Below are 17263 nucleotides of genomic sequence, written 5' to 3'. Positions count from 1 at the left end.
TATTATTCTGATATCTGATTCAAAGATAAGACAAAGGCAGGAAAAATCTTTTATAATTAGAAACATTCCCTTGAAAGCAGGATATAATTCAGATCGTGTAGAAGATAAACATTTATTCAATAGGTCCCTTCCTCTGCTCCCAGTCATCCCCCTCAAAAAAAGAACACGGAGTGGCAAGGTTTTTTGCTGCTGTGGATAAAAACAATTTCCTAACAGGGGAGATTGGGGGGCGGGGGGCGAGAAGGCGTAAGAAAAAAGCTCAATCTCAGCTAAGCCAGCTGTTGGGATAAGTTTAACTGTTCACTTCAGCTGCTACATTTTCCCTGAGCTATTTACAAACGGTGAAAAAGAGAGAGATCTCAAGGCGTAAAATACTCAAAGCAGAAGCTTTTGACACTCAAGAGCACCTCTATTTAATCCACCCCCCCCCCGCTCTCTTATATACACACAGAGAGAGAAGGAGGAGGAGGAGAAGAGGGAGGAAGGGAGGGGAGGGGAGAGAAAAGTGAGCTCACGTTCACACATTGGTAAAGAGGCTGGTCTTGCAATGCCTTTGAATATTTTACTTTTTGTCAGTTTCCCTTCAGAGTCATACACTCACACATGCTGAACCACAACAATGGGCTGCACTGGACGATCAGAAATCTGATCACACACAATTTCTCTCTCTGATTATCTCTAGTACATAGCACTTTCTATCTGTATAGACAGACACAAATAACACGGAGAAGAAGGCAGAAGCAGTATCAGCCATACCATCACCACCAAGCTGAACACCTTATCTCTTTTTGCTTGAGAGAAAGAGAGATACACGGTACATACATATATACATACATACATACACACACACACACACACACACACACGCGTGCACACACACAGAGAGAAAGAGAGAGAGACTCACAAATCTTTTCCTCTCCTGGCTTCCCTGGAAGATTTTGCTGGCTGTTTTTCATGGAGAAAGTCCAAGGAGAAATGGAGATTGAGAGATGGGAAAGAAGCGAAGAGATGTCAGACGCAGAGAAAAAGGTGATTCAGGAGACATGGAACAGAGTGTACGCGAACTGCGAGGACGTTGGGGTCTCCATACTGATCAGGTATTTAAAATGGCACACAGGAAGCCAAAAATTTAAAAGTAGCATTGAGGGCTGAGTAGCAGCTTTGGCTCTGCTGAGGCATGATTATACTGCATGTTGATTTCGGAATGTTAGAGAAGGAAATCGAGGTGGCATGCCTCTGATACTGTAGCTTACAAGGATCAATAATGTCTCAGCCAGAAAGGTCATCTTATTCTGTGTGTACGAAGTGGGGGTTAGAAGTGATTGTTCTATGGCATTCTGCTCACTGGTTCCAACTTAGCTCTTTGCTCATAGAAATACACACATGCACACACACCAGATTCCTGGGCAAAATAACACAACTTATGAGCCAAGATAAATCCCAAACAGGGCTGCCGAAGCTTGTCGGTACCATCTGCTCATCAGCTGGGTTGCAATGCCAGTACGAAAGATAATGCTGAAGTTGTCTCCTGGGGCTGGCATGAAGACTGTGAGCCGGGTGGGGGGATGGCGTGAGGCAAACACTGACAGGTAAATGAACACAGGAGGCAAAGGGCTTAGTCTGCGCTGGAAATGTCACTGGGAAATGGCCACACAATAATGGATGACGAATGTCACAGCAATCCCTCAAACAGGCAGGTGAAACAATCCGTCTGTTTATATGTGGCCAGCCGGGCGGAACAGGAAAGACGTGGAGACCCTTAGTTTAAAACAGGCAGGGATTTGTCTCAGTTGAGTGTGATTCTCAGCCATTAAAGCCATGCAAGCATCTCTGGACGATTATAACCCTGGGAGCCCGACTCAAGGGAGAGGCGGTAGTTCAGGGGCACGCAGACGGTCCACGGTCAGATCCCCAGCATCTCCAGCTTGAGTTGGGAAAGAGCCCACCTGTACCCCACGAGAGAGATGTCCACACTACTGGACTAGTTGGAGCAATGATGTGGGTCAGCCTCTGCTCCTCACCCCTTTATTGTGCCTTGTGGCCTCCTCCTTGCTAGAATGCTCCCATGGGGTTATCTCAGTACCTGACCTTGTTTTGTTTCTGAAACTCCCGAAGACTCTCTTGGGCATGGCACAAACTGGCCCCCTTCTTGCTGGTAGAAAAGATCAGTGCAGGTGAGAACAGGCCTGAAATGAGAGCCAACGACAGGAGGGAAGAGCAACAAGCTACTGTGGCTGTTTAAAGTCCGTTGGACTTTGAATGCTCCATTTCGAAACATGACGGCACCTGTCTCTTTTCTTTCAATGGAGTGAAGAACAGGTTTGTGGGGGTGTTGATTGGAGAAATGGTACAGGGGTAGGGGAAGGGTAACACCCTGCCCTGTGTTTCTGCCCCATTTTAGGAGGGGGAAATGTTGCAAAATCTAGTTAGAAATCTACAGAATAATATACTATGTGTAATTTGTCCCTGAGGAAATAAGTAAATTTTTATCTAGAGGCAGCTGCTTCTCTCTGCAAACTGTATTTTGAGCTGCTTGAAATGTTATGTCCGTTTGTTGTAGTGATTTAAGGAAGGAGCTCAGGGACTTATCAGGGTTTTGATAAACAAAGAGTTTCCTCAAAATTCAGAAATATCTGACTTAACTTCAGTGCCATTACAAATGTGGCAGCAAAACTTAAGATGTGTACCCTTGGTTCCTTTTGAGCTTCCCTGCTTTTTTCAACTTTCCCATCATTTTTTCCATGAGAAATTGTACTAGATGTTGTTATGCTGGTCCTTCCCTAAAAGGCTTCAGCTCTGCAAGCTTATAGAGAGTTAAACTGTGGAAATCCAATTGACCAAATGGGATAAAAGACAGGACTGCAGCTGAAATTGCTACCTATAGTTGGAAGCAGACCCCATTTGGAGGAAAAAAACCTGGCAAGACTTGGATTTCCTACAGATCTTTAGTTTGTGTAAAATTTGGAGAGCATGCATTAGAAACCCCAAATGCTCCTTATGTTAAGGCACATCTCTTACCTTAAAGGACTGTCCTTTACATCAGAATTTCATACTTCCATGATGCTTAATTAAGGTTCTTTAGCTATGAAAGCTCCATGGTGCTGCTAATGTTTGGAATACTAATCACCAACCAAGGCAAGTTTAGGTACATTTAACCCAATATGACCTTCCAACTTCAACTTTAGCACTCCTTTCCTTTCCTTTCCTTTCCTTTCCTTTCCTTTCCTTTCCCCTTTTTATTTTTGGTAGGAGGATAGGGTAAAACCATAGACAGACAGACAGAATCCAAAACATGTCAGTCAGAACTCACATTCCAGCAGCTTTTCTGAGTTCTTGAAAAAGAACTCTCCTAAATTCTCACAACATAATGCATTTGTAACTGGAAGGAAATCTGCTGGGTTTTTCCAGGTTTTAGAAATGCTGTTCTATTATCACTAGCCATTATATGTATATCTTTCAAGGAACTTAAGGCAGCTTACATAATTCTCCTCCTCCTCTCAATCTTATCCTCACAACAACCACCCAGCAAGGTAGGTTGGACTGAGAGCCTGTGACTAGCTCAAAGTCCTCCAGTGAGCTCCACTGGAGCCTGAGTGGGGACTCAGATCTCCAGAGTCCCAGTCCAGCACTCTTAACCACTACTCTGCACTGGTTCTAGGGCAGCCAGTCAGAACATATGATCTGCTAAGATCTTTTGGCCACTATGACCATTCTGATTTCATGCATCCTGGTGAGTAAGGGGAGACAGAAATTAGGAAAGTGAATGATATGACTTACAGTGCCCAGATTTCAGTTGGGCTTTGCATTTGTTTCACTCAACCGGGAAATGTAAATCTACCAATTCCCTTCAGCTCCAATTAAGGTGCAGGACAAAAGGTAGACAGAGAAAAGCTGGAAGTTGTATGCAAATATCTTAGAACACCTGGACACACCCAGGTCCTAGAGCAAAGTAGACTAGGAAGCATAGGCTTGTCTGCAATTATGCAAATCAACAAGATTGCCGATAAAATATAGATTGCTTTCTCACCTTATTTTCATTTTGAGACACACACATGCATGTGCACACACAATAACAACACTGTTCAGTTTTTAGTGAAGAGAAGTGCTGTTTGATTATGGGGAGCAATACTGCAAATGAGAAAGATCTTGGGGTTGCTGTAGATCACGAGCTAAACATGAGCCAACAATGTGATGCAGCTGCAAAAAGGGCAAACACTATTTTGGGCTGCATTAACAGAAGCTTCACTTCCATAACACATGAAATACTAGTTTCACTTGACTCATACTGGTCAGGCCTCACCTGGAGTACTGTGTCTAGTTCTGGGCACCTAAGTTGTAAAAAGATTCAGAACAGCTAAAAAGGGAACAGAGAAGGGCAACAAGGATGACTCAGGAACTGGAGGCAAAGCCCTATGAGGAAAGATTGAGAAAACTGGCCATGCTCAGGCTTAGGAAGAGAAGACTGAGGAGAAATGCGATAGCACTCTACAAGTGCCTGAAAGGCTGTCACAAAGAGGAAGGGCAAGATCGCTTCTCATCCATTCCAGAGTGCAGGACACAGAATAACAGACTTAAGCTAAAAGAAAGCAGATTTGGATTAGACATCAGGAAGAATTTCCTCACTGTCAGACAATGGAACCTATTACCTGTGGAAGTTGTGGGCTCTCCCTCGCTGGAGACATTCAGAAGGTGCCTGGATGGGTTGGTGTAAATTGGTGTCCTGCAATAGCAGGGGGGTTGGACCTGATGGCCATCTGGCCCCTTCCAACTCTACTATTCTACGATTTTATGATTCTATGTAACTGCTCATCTGTGTCAGAAAAGTACAGACTGTAACAGTCTACCCTCCCAGTGTGGCATAGAGGTTCATCCGTGGGACTGGGACTGGTGAAATCAGGGTTCTTGTCCCAACTTGGCCATGTATCTCCCAGAGTGACTTTGGACTAGTCACTGTTTATGAGTCTAACCTATCACGTTTGAGTGTTGTAAGGACAAAATGGAGAAGATTATGTAAGATGCTTTGGATTCCTTGCAGGAAAGAAGGCAAAGATATAAATAAAATTAACAAACAAACAAATATCAGGTACCCCTTATTATGAAAAACCAAATGCAACCGGAGAACAGGAAAATAGGAATAAATATAGGCTATTTCTTACACACAGGGCTATTCCACAATATGAAGAACCTCACATGAGACAACCTTTTAACTCACACAACGGTTCCCCGCGTGGCTAATACAAATACAGAATGCCATCATGCTAAACTAGGGGTAGCACTGCAAAGTTGGGCAAACCCAGTGACTCCAGTTCCAAATTCCGAGATTCTGGATTCCCAGATTCCAATTAAGCAGCTGGTCTGCACTGACCTAGAATCAACGGCAGCTTGTAGCGATGGTCAGCACTCCTTTTCAGAGTGACAGGAGGAACCCAGCACAGACTTGTGGATGATGGACTGCAACAAATGAGCAAGCAAGCAAACTGGGTGCCGTTTGCGATGAGCAATGATGTTTATGGATGGGGGTGCTGCCAGGCTGAAGAGTCTGCTCATAGTAGAGAGGTCAGGTGACTTGTTTGCCATGTGCAGCAAACAGAGAGAGGAAATAAGGCAGCTGCCCCGTGCGGGGTAGTCCTTCAATTCACTTTAAGGCTCTTGCGCAGAAGTGGTGGAATGGGACACGAAGGGAGTGTGCCCTTTTATTTTCACACAGAGCTTCCTGCTTGGTTGTGCTTCCCATTAGCTAGAGTAAACTTAGTATCTCAAAGAGCACTGCTTTTCTAGATTACTTCTGTATATGTGAAAGCAATTCCTCTTGCCCCTTGAAAAGTTTTTATGCTTAAAGGTAAAGGTTTCCCCTTGACGTGAAGTCCAGACCTGGGCCGGAGCGGGAACTCACCCCCATTGTGCAGATTCGAACTGGTGACCTTTTGATCAACCAGCCCAGCAGCGCAGCGGATTAAACCACTGTGCCACCTGCAGTCCCTTTTATGCTTATGCATGTGTATTGATACTTGCTGGGTTTTTCTCGATGGGCTGTTTCATGGGCAATGGCCCTGCCTCATCCACAGAATTTTAGAAGAGGTCCAGACTCCATCATTATCCATTTGCAGTCCTCTGTTTCCCCACTGCTTCTTCCACCTTTTTTCTAACTGCAGAAAATGCTTTAAGGAAGAAAAGACAGAATAGCCGTGCAGAATAGTGCCTTCACATAGTTAATATTAGAGCCTCTCACTTCAGAAACACCCCATACAAGCAAATATATGTACCAACTTGCTGGTTGTGTCACAATTTCCATTCCATTTTGCTGCCTCACCTTGAAGCATGAGTGCATGCGTAATTTATAGAGTTGGACCCACACATGTGCTCAGGTTGTTCTGTAAAGTGCCACTCACAGACTCGGAGAATTATCATTTTGTCTGTCAGACATATCAAGCTTTACTCCTACAGTGGCCAGTTTCAGTTGCCTGCTGTGTCTGTGAACAACTCATTGGGAGGAGTGCAGCGTTGACAGACAGCTTCACTCCAATGCACATTCAGCTTGGATTTTCTCCCACTTGCTCCAGCTTAGCTGCCACCAGAGTTTGGGCATCCAACAGCCCAATTTCCTCCACCCCATCCTCCAAAAGAAAGCAAATTTGATAGAGATGGGCATAAGAATAGTTCGGCATAATTGCCCACTCCAGCAGCACAAGATCTGCATTGGAAGTAGAACTTGGCAGATAATCACAGTGTTCCACCCTGATTGAGCCTGTCTGCCAAGCCAACACAATGACCATTAGATTTACAACATCTCTACTGATAGCCATGTGTCAATAGACCTGGCAATGAATTAATCAATTAATCCAGTTCATGTGCACAATGGCTGCAGTTTCTGACAATATTTATCTGAGGATGTCAGGGGAGGAAAGAACTGATAGCAGAGTAAATCAAGAATGAGTAATGGAGCTGGTAGACAGAAGCGTCACAGTCTGGCATGTTTCTTGCAGTACTCAAGCCATGCCCAAATTAATTTCAAGGCAGGGTTCCACAGCCTCCTATAAATGATAAAACTGTTGTCAGGTGCTGTTTGTGACTTTGCTCACTGTGTCTAAACATCATTTAGTGGCACGCTGGGAGTGTTGGCCTTTTTCTTTCTTAACTTGCATGGGATTGCACCTTTACGGAGAAGAAAAGGACAAAACTGGTGTCAGGATATAAGCTGGGCTTAGTTTAGATTTCTCTATTTAATTAATTTCTCCCCCTGGTCCAGGATGAGACTAATTCCTAAAGGCAGTAGCAACACTGTTTCTGGATTATGGTCCTAGCCCAAGCCTGTCCCATCTTGTTCCCTAAAGTGGAGAAGCAAATGGGGTCCCACCACCTGAAGCCAAGGTGTAGAGTATCCAAATAATGTTGATACGCTTAGGCAGAACACCTGAGAAGCACGTGTGCCCTGCTTGGCGATACAACACATTGATAATGAACAAATTGCAGCCCTGCATGTCATTATAGACTGAGGAGATTTCCTCGCTCTTTCTAACGATAGGGCAACCTCAGCCCTAAGCAGAAACCAATAGCAAGGAAAGTAAAGTACTCAGAACGTATTTTGTGGTTGTGAAAGGTTGAAAGACAACCTTACTGAGTGGGTAAAAGTTCAAATGTTTAGTCAAAATTCCCATTTAGCCACAACATTTAATGTGGAATGTGGACAATTTCAGCCAAATTTACCTCACAGTGTTGTTGTAAGGAGAAAATGAGGTAAAACTGTAATGGAGTTTTGACACTGAAAGGTGCATTAAATAATAAAACCTAGCTAAAATTGATGTTTCTTCTCAGCTTTCAGAGACTGACAGCCCAGCTCCAAACATATCTGTTTCAGAATAAAGCTCAGCCATAACAAACTCCGAGGAACAACATTCCAGGGAAGTAGAGGATAGGTGGGTGTTGCAGCTGAGGTCAGCCATTTTAATCAACCATAAGAAGACTTTCTTGAGTCTACTTCATCCTGTGTGCATTTTTATTTTGTGAATTCATTCAACACAGTTCCAGAACAGAAAATGGCCCAAGTCTTCAGATGGCTTCCCAACCCAAGACGTCTGAACACTGGTTCACACACAGCTTGAACATGCAATGAAGCATGCACAATGTCAGGAAGAGCATGAATTTTTGCCATATGGTAAGGACAGGGAGTGAGCAAAAATAGGAGGAGGCAGCAGTTAGTCTTTGAATTGGGCTGGCAAGACTTTGGACCCATCGTCCTTAGCAGGAGTGGCAGCCTGAAGTGGCTGCACTTGAGGGTACAAAATGTACTGTGCACATGTAACCACAGGCACTATACGTAAACTGTATTAGACCCTCAGCAGCCCTACTGCCTTATCATGCCTCCTGGGGAGTAAAACTAACTGCATTTCGGCCTGAATGAAGTAACAACTGATTCTTCAATGTCTTTGGAAAATGCTCTTGTTCATCACAGACTGCTTGTCACTAACACTCCAGAAGCATTAAACAAGGACCTTACCCTGGCAGTCCCAGTACTCACTGAACATGTTTGACTCCTGGTCTTCCTTAGCAGCCTGAATTCATGGGATTAATTTCAGAAATAAGAATGAGCCTGCCAGTCTGTAAGAAATGTAGGGAATCTGTTTTCTAGTGTGTTGTAACAGGTTTGATAATGTAATGGCACTCTCATTCTTCTATATAATTTAAATATGTTTTGTTACAAAAGATTAAAATAACATCACATTATAATGAAGTGTGCAATTCTATCCATGTTAGGGAGGGGAAAAAGCTGATAACTCCCAGCACATGTAATAATCTCAAATGACAAATTATTGTTCTGTCCTTTTGGCCAGTGGAAACGTAGAACAAATTATATACATGGAAGGAAAACGCTAATGTATAGCATTCAAAAGGTCAGTATAAAAGCCTCTATAATTCCTAAAACATTTATTAAATTGCTCTCTGTATCCCAATTAAAAATCATCCCACTTTTACAGTGAAATTTTACAAATCCTCCCAGAAAATGTATCATTTTTACCTGTAAGTAAGAGGCCAACCGTGAGCTTATTCTCCTCAGTTAAGGAGTGGCCAAAATAATTGTCCTCCATGGTATATATGGGAGAATAGAAACAGAGGCATATTTTTGGCATTTGTGTAACATTTTCTCTCCTTGCTCGCACACCCAAAACACCTTGGGCTACGAGTAAAAGCCAGTGCAGGTGTGCACACTGCCAGTAGTCTCCACAGGGAAGCGAGAAATAGAAGAAATGTTTATCCATGTTTTCCAAAATGCACAAGAACAGTCATCGCCAAGCAGCAGTATTGCATGTTTTGACTCCATGGGCGTTAACACCAGTACAAGTTAAGAGATGTTTAAACGATTTCAAAATTTGCATACACAGAACCTTTTATCCTTGGTTGCTCAATCAACGAATGCTATATCAACCTTTTGTTGCCAGTTCTCCCAAAACTCCTGCACTTCCTTCCACACCTCCACCCATTTCTTCACGCTTGTTCACAGTCATTGTTCCCTGAAGTTGCCGTTTCTTCAGCACGCTTAAACACACATGACACAAGGAAGCACAGAGGTTTCTTGTGATGGATGGTCTGTTGCATTGTCTGAGCTCTCTCATGGTATTTCAGCATGCTGTGTTTGGTTTTAGGAACCAGCTTCTTGTATTTTTACACTTGTTCTATTTCCAAGCTTCACCGTAGTTTTAGTGGTCATCTGACTTTGGCACTGTAGTTTCCACCGTCCTGGTATGCAGCTGTCACAGGGTCTGCTGGAAAGAGTGGCAGCTGCAGGAAAAGGAAAAGCTCACTGCATAGGACATGGATCTCAGTTCTGTGAAAGTTGCTGCAGCATTTAGCAGCCTTGTGTAGAAAAACCTGCTATCACTAAAGGCAAATGAAGCGTTGCACTCACTCTGCCATTCATGCCAATGGCTTCCATTCTGCCTGTGCTGCACAGCTTGAGTGTTGCCCTAATCAGCATGACCAGGTGCAAGGAAAGCTGGTATGTCTGAAGTACATCAGAAGTAGAACAGGGCCCCCCTCCCCCGTTCAGTTACGTTTCCACTTAACCACGGTTGACCTGAGTGGGATGTAACGTGGTGTCCTGCAACAGCAGGGGGTTGAACCTGATGGCCTTCATGGTCCCTTCCAACTCTGCTCTTCTAGGATTCTATGACCTTGGTCTGAAAGAGAAGTTGTAAAGTGCCAAAGAGGAGTCATAAAGTGCTTCCTCTAACTGAAAATTATCAATTTAATAGGGAAAGGGAATAAAAGCATATGTTGAAGTTGCTAGGATGTATGATAAGAATGAATCTTCTATCTGTGAAATTGTGAAAAAAAGAAATGTATAGTGTTTGCTATTATCAGCAGTTTCAGGCATCCTCTGGAGGTCTTGAAACCTATCGCTGCACATATGGGGGTCCCATGTATATCTGTTCATCTCGTTTAAGGTAATCCAGGAACATTTAAACTCCAACACTTACATATTTAGTACTAAATCACAATATGAATAAGAACATGTGTTAGAGTTACTTTTTATTATATCACAGCAACCAGAAATATACTTGCTCATAGATGCAGGGAATTACAGGAATGTCCCAAGAAAATTGGTAGAAAGCATTATTTAAGTCAGAATAATTAAACACATGGAAGAACAAGCCTTGTTGAGGAGGAATCAGCAGAGCTTCTGCAAAGGAATGTCCAGTTTAAGCAACCTTTTGGATTTGCCTTAGTCCCCTGTACTGCTGACTTTTGGAATGTAATCATTTTGATTATGCACCCATCTCCGGATCCTCTGACTTTCTTTTATTGCTTTAGGGTGCAAACCTGGGGAATGCCAGGAGTTTTTTCTGGGTAAGCAAACACATGATTGCATACTTGATCCTTCCTTTTGACTTGAACTAAACTATACATCCACCTCTGGCCATTCCAGCTGACCCCCTGCAGACCTGAAATGGACTATGCAGTGAGACTTAATGAAATGGCTTAATGGGGGACAGCTAAAAGAAGCCTCCATGTTTAGACTTAGCATGCCCCTGAATCAAATTTGCTGGGGACGTATACTGGAGAGAGCAGGCATTCCCTTGAGACGCTGAGTGGGACAGAGCAACTGGCATCCTGCATTAGCAGGGGGCTGGACTTGATGGCCTTCTTGGCCCTCTGACCCTGCTATTCTGTGATTCTGTGCTGCTCTGTGGCTCTCCAGAGGCCTCTGGCTAGCCACTGTTGGAAACAGGGTGCTGGGCTCTGCCCGGGTTTAGGGCCCAGTGTTCATTATGCACCTCTCCATTACATGTCTGTGTATCTTACCATCCTTCCAAATAGCTGAGAGTGGAGTAAGCACTTCTTCCATACTGCCCAAATAACAAGAAAGGACCAACAAGAAGGATGCCGTGGTGGACAGGAAGAGAGTTAGAAGAAGAGAGAGAGAGAGAAAAGAAAGAAATCTTGGCTGGGAAATACTTCCCAGATCCCTTCCTCACCCCATTCCTCAAGTAGTACTTTGGAGCTACTCTTGCAAATTTGGGTGAACGCATGAAGCAGGAGGTCTGTGGTTTGAAGCTAAGTGTCCTTGTGGCAGCAGCTTTCACCTGGCTGTCTCCTGCCCGCATCTTTCACAGCTTGATAATGGCTCCCATCCTGGAGAATTAGGTCAAATGGAGAGGGTGTTGGGAGGCATATCAAGAGCAAAAGCTGTCAGTAATGTACTCAGCTTTCTGTTGTATTCTTATGTAAATAAATGAGCTACTACAAATTTGGGACAAATTTGCGTTCACTGTCTGGATCACCTGCATTTAAAAGTGCCAAAAGTACCACAAGAGAAGCAGCAGAGAGAATACTGCGCTGAGTGCTGGGTTCAAATCCTACATCAGCTGTGGAGTCTGTGGATCAAGTCACTCTTTTTCAGCTCCCATGACTTCACTTTAAAATGAGGATAATGTTCCAATTTATGGGCTGCACTACACAGGGATGGCTTGGCTTCTGTAATCTACACTCTGGTAACCTCTAAATTAGATTGCTGCAATGCATTCTATGTGGGGTGCCTTTGAAGATGGTTCAGAAACTGCAGCTTGTGCAGAACATGGCAGCCAGATTAATAACCAAGGCCTGTAGGCCTGAACACATAAGCTCAGTTGTGGCCTCTTGCCTGGGTTGTCTGCATGCTCCTGGGCACAATTCAAGGTGTTGACTTTGACCTTTAAAGCCTTACACAGATTGGGACTGCAATATTTGTCAGGGCATCTCTCCTAACCGTGAACTACTCGGACACTACACTCAACCTCTGAGTAGCACCTCCAAGGGAAGCATGGAGGGTGGGAACAAGGGGGAGGGCTTTCTCTGTGGTGGCCCCCTGGGTCTGGAACAACCTCCCCACTGTGGCCTGCCTGGTGCCAAATTTGCCATCTTTTCAATGCGAGGTTTATACCAAGGTCTTTAATGACTTCTTGGATACACAGGGGCTTGACACCCATCCCAGGTGTTTTACAGAGACATTTTTTGTTATTGTTTGGTTTGGCTGTTTGAAACTTCTTCATGTTTTTCTGATTTTATGACGTTTTTATTGTATTTGATTGTCTGTTTTATGGATTGCTGTAAACTGCTCAGAGAGCTATGGTTGTGGGGTAGTGCAGAAGTGAAAATTATTTTTATTATTATTGTTGTTGCTATTATTATTATTATTATAGTATGTATAATATTATATACAAAACTCAACTAAATGTATGTATGTGTGTGTATCCAAAACTTTCATGATCCCTCATTCACAGAAATTTGCAGGGTCCTTATACAAAGTAGTCATCCTCCCAGAGCCTCTACTGATTTTTCCAGCCATTTTCATGAGATTTTTTGAACATGGAAAGTCTGGTATTTTCCTAGAGAGCACCACCGTTGGCTACAGAAGCCTAGTGCATTTTTGCATTTCTTTTCTATACCACAGTGCTGCCATAATGCGACACATACAAACCTAGAAAGGTAGAGAGGAAAACATTGCATGAAGGATGCTCTGATCCTTCTGTAGTAGCAGTGGAAACTGGGTCATATCTCCTGTAGTGAGGCCCTATGTTAGGGTGCCCCTAAATCATGAACTGATGGGACCGGGGAGGGTGAGACTTTGAAGAGGATGTCCTGTGGGACACTTGCCCACATAGAAGTAGCTCCTATGAAGGCACAGGTGGAATGCCAGCTTGCACTGGGTGCTCCTAATCTTCACGCAAGGGAGTTGATCATTTAATTCCGTGGATATAGAAGACCTAAACTTTCACAGGCAGCTAGCTCATGTCCCAATTCATGACTTATCATAGTTTCATAGCAAACAATTGTAAAGGAATCTTGACAAGATGTGATTCTGTCTACAATCTGCTAAAATCAGGTTCTCTGTCAAGGCCGCCCCTAATCTGCAACTCACTAAAAAAAGAGCATTTTCACTTGCCTTTTCCAAAGATAAAAAACCTCAGGTTAGTGAGGAAATAGCAAATCTATCTTCTTTCCACAGTGTTTATGTCTGCTTACTTTTAAAGAGCTGCTTGCTTTTGCATGCTATGAAGAGGTCAAGACCTAGAGTCAAGCATATTTTCTTAGAATATGGGGTGCCTGGTAGCCCATCCTCTCTACTGGCACCCCTTGTATCACATCCCAAAACCAAATTTTTATTCTGCCCTTCCTCCAAGAAAAACAGGGTGTCTTATGTGTTCCTTGTTTATCCCCACAACAATCCTATCGTATTTTCCACCATTTTGGAGATAAAAATACAGACGCACTTGGAACACCACTATTATTATTCCAAGCCAAACCCACTCTCCATTCAATAGAGCTGATATAAAATTTTAGATTCTCAATTTAATGGTCTCATGCCCCATCCTACCACTTTTAGATGGCAATGAAGGCATTATCATTATGGGTTGTCATTGAACCATGGATGAGTGTTGAAATGTGTGTTACCATGTTGTCTGAACCCATGGCTATGCTAACCAAGCACAGCTTGTTAACCATGAACAACCCAGGAACAGAACCTATGGTTTGTTCGGTTGTGAACTGTGGGTTTTATCCATGCTTTAATCTTGGCTGAGTTCAGATAATGTAATAAACCAGATTTCAGCAATGACCCACACTCCACCCTTGAGTGTGGGTGATTGTGCTATTTGAACCCAACCCATGTATATTTACTTCCCTTTTTCCAAAATGCACTAGGTCACCCCTACTATGTGTGGGAGCCCCCCTGCTTATTCGGCTGAGTGAGCCCCAGACCTCAGCTTCAGAGCCCTGTTCTGATGGCACCACTGCCGCACTTACATGTTCTTCAAGGCTGTTTACATGCGGTAGATGCCATATCCAATTATTCTGCAGTAATCACTCCCCTATTGATTTAAAAGCCAAGAGCTTCATTTATTGTTACTTTGGCAAAGACATACTGGAAAAATATAGCAGTGCTCAGCAGTAGAAAATATACTCAGTAGGTGCAGTTTGCAAAACAGCCATCTATGCCCTGCAGGATATCTTCCTTTTCATCTGCATGCATTTTCCTACATGTGTACTAGAGATAAAATCCATCCACTCGGAGATTTAATGTTTAGAGACCTTGTGGAGCAAATGGGATGCTGAAAAACCACACTGCTGGCAAACCACACTAACCACTGCTGAATATAATGTCCCCAAAAGGCAGAAATAAAGACAAAACTTTGGTCAGGGATAGGAATCAGAAAATACAGCCTGCCCTCCAAGCAATTAGAAAGCCTTGAGTATGTGTTCCCTATTGGAGGTTACACTGCCCTGCCGACTGTCTCCTGGGAAGCTCTGCAGCTGAGTGGGGATCTGGGCCCACCTCCCCCCACTCCTAGTCCCACATTCTGTCCACAGGAATGTCAAACCGCTCCCAGCTCAGACTGGCTTTCCAGACTGATGCTGTGCCTCCTTGATCTGTCCTTCAAAGCTTCTTTGGCCATTAGGGTGCGACCACTCTGGTTCATCTTTATCACGCAGGCGGGATGAACACCACAGGCACACAGGCTAGGAGAAAAGCAACTGCACCTCTGCCACGTCAGAGATGCACGACGATACGCAGGGGCTGAGGAAGCTCAGGAGGCAGAGGCCAGAGTGGCAATTCTGGGAGCAAGTGGGGAAAGGATGTGGTCTAGCCAACTTTACAAACTCTGTCAGCCCACAGGCCAATAGCAGTGCTTAAACTTAGAGAGAGAGCATGATTGCTCCTTATTCCAGTAAACTACACCATATAAACAATGAATGACCATCATTGGGTTGAAGAGGGGACCAAGCTAAGGGAACACTGAGTCACATCTGTGGGGAATGCAACCACGGGCAAACATTCTAATTAACATATTTATTTGAATGACATTTATATCCTTTATGAACAAGGGGGCAGTACTTTTAAACCTCCTGTTTCGCACAGACTATTCTGGAGAGGCACGATATCTTGAAAAACTTCAATCTAAAGTGGTGGTACTTTACCACCCTTCTGCAATCATAGCACTTCCCTGGAGGTTCTACTCAGGAGAGGGCAGCTGGAAGCCCTCCAGATGTTGCTGGGCTGCTGTACTGAATGGACAAGGAGTTAATGCTACATTGTTCCAGGTTTCCAGCATAGCCATAAGTGTAGCCACACATGGGTGCTTGGCTTAATCGCAGTGAGAAACCTGTAGGGCCTCAGGGAACATATGAGAGCACCAGTTACCAGGCACTGTGAATGCCTCACTTCCTCCTTGAGATATTTATTTATTTATTTATTTATTTATTTATTTATTTATTTATTTATTTAGAAGGCTTCTATGCCGCCCCATTCGCCGAAGCCTCGGGGCGGCTCACAATAATAAATAAATAAACACAGTATAAAACAATATGAGTCGACCTGGCCCGAAAAATCAATAAATAGATAGATAGATAAGGAAGTTTATGCACCTGTTTTGCTGAACAAGTGGGATAGCTTCTTCCACCCTCCCTTGCTTGTCTCCCAGGAATGGTGGGGGGGGGGTAGCACATATATAGCAGTGTGGGGGTATCGAGTCAACTCAAGTAAAACTCAAGTTGCATCAGTGTCAGGATTTGTTTCTTCCTAAGTACCCTCAGATTTGAAGAGACTGGACAAGACCCACACAGCTCACAACAGCCCTTAACATTTAGCTTTTCTGTATAAAGCAATCATCATGTGCTCATCACCCCTAATAAGTGTAGTTTAGGAGTTCTTTAGACAACATTGTAACCCTCCAGTTTTGCTTCTCTATCTAAAGAGCACTTTCAGGAAGTTATTTCAGAAGAGCAAAATGAGATGTTTACTTGAGAAAGCAAAAGAAAGTGTGATCCTCTTTTGTGTTTTTGTGCTTCCTGCTACACCATAGTGCCATCTAGAGGCCATGTAATGGACAAGAAATGTTCATAATGTAGTGTTCTGGTCTCAGTTCTTCATAAAAACCAAAAGTTGATTCAGTGGACTAGCTGCTTAATCTAGAAAAACTCATTGGCTATGCTAGCCAGGACTCATGGGAAGTATTGTCCAACAACATCTAGAGGGCCACAAGTTGCCCAGTCCTGCTCAAATGTAGGATCGGGGTGAACCCTGGTGGAATCCATCCCTCTAGTCTTCACAGACTTCCTCTCGTGCTCAGTGTCGTCTTGCAAAGTGAGCTAAGACAAAAGAAATCTGCAAAGGAAGGTTGCTCAACTGGCCACCTTCTTCTGCATCAGGTGTAGCAGTCCAAACAGCTGCTGCAGGTGGCATAGAAGAAGGACACTGCTTGCGTAGTGTACGGTGCTTGAATCCTGGCATGTGCCCCACTGGGCACATGGCACCCTTGCCACAAACTGGGTCTCAGGGATGCTGCAAAGCAGACCAGGATCCAGGGAGCTGAACCTAAAGAATCCAGTGGCTTCCCAAACCTCAAATGGATTCCTCACACATCCCTAACTCTGACTATATTCTCTTGTCTTCTGTTATGTTAAAATAAATATAAAGTATAACAAGATAGAAGATAGATAATAGAAGACAGAAGACAGAAAATGATAGAAGAGAGAAGATCTAGCCTCTATTCTATGAACAGGAGCTTTTCCCTGAGCAGAGTTCCATTCAGAACACTCCTGCTGGTGGAAAGGGAATGGAGACAGTCTTTGTTGATTTCACCTCCCTGCCATCGCCTCCTCCATTGTTCCTGAGAAACACCCAGGCCTCCAGAGCAGATCTGGAAGGGGGGCATAGGGACCGTCCGCAGGGGGAGGGAAGAATTGACTAAGATTGCTACCTCTTCCAGGAGAATTCCTCCACCAGATTAGA

At 43.8% G+C, this 17263-nt stretch overlaps 1 protein-coding gene across 4 annotated transcripts in view; it reads left to right on the top strand.

The window, feature by feature from the left end:
- Window positions 1-675: 675 nt before the first annotated feature.
- The window catches only part of CYGB (cytoglobin), a 59476-nt gene continuing 42888 nt past the window's right edge, over window positions 676-17263 (top strand). For 3 of the 4 annotated variants that reach the window (XM_044454035.1, XM_044454034.1, XM_044454036.1), the window contains exon 1: window positions 849-1097. In XM_044454035.1, the coding sequence (XP_044309970.1) occupies window positions 955-1097 (143 nt within the window). In that variant the 5' untranslated portion in view covers window positions 849-954. Of the gene's footprint in view, window positions 1098-17263 lie in introns of all 4 variants that reach the window. The other variant, XM_044454037.1, reaches the window with a different exon arrangement.

The sequence above is a fragment of the Varanus komodoensis genome, unplaced genomic scaffold (genome assembly GCF_004798865.1).
Source record: "Varanus komodoensis strain SLA01 unplaced genomic scaffold, ASM479886v1 scaffold7_1, whole genome shotgun sequence".
In the NCBI taxonomy this organism is placed as follows: Eukaryota; Metazoa; Chordata; class Lepidosauria; order Squamata; family Varanidae; genus Varanus; species Varanus komodoensis.
Note: the sequence above shows the minus strand (reverse complement) of the source record. Positions and strands in the feature narration are given on the sequence as shown.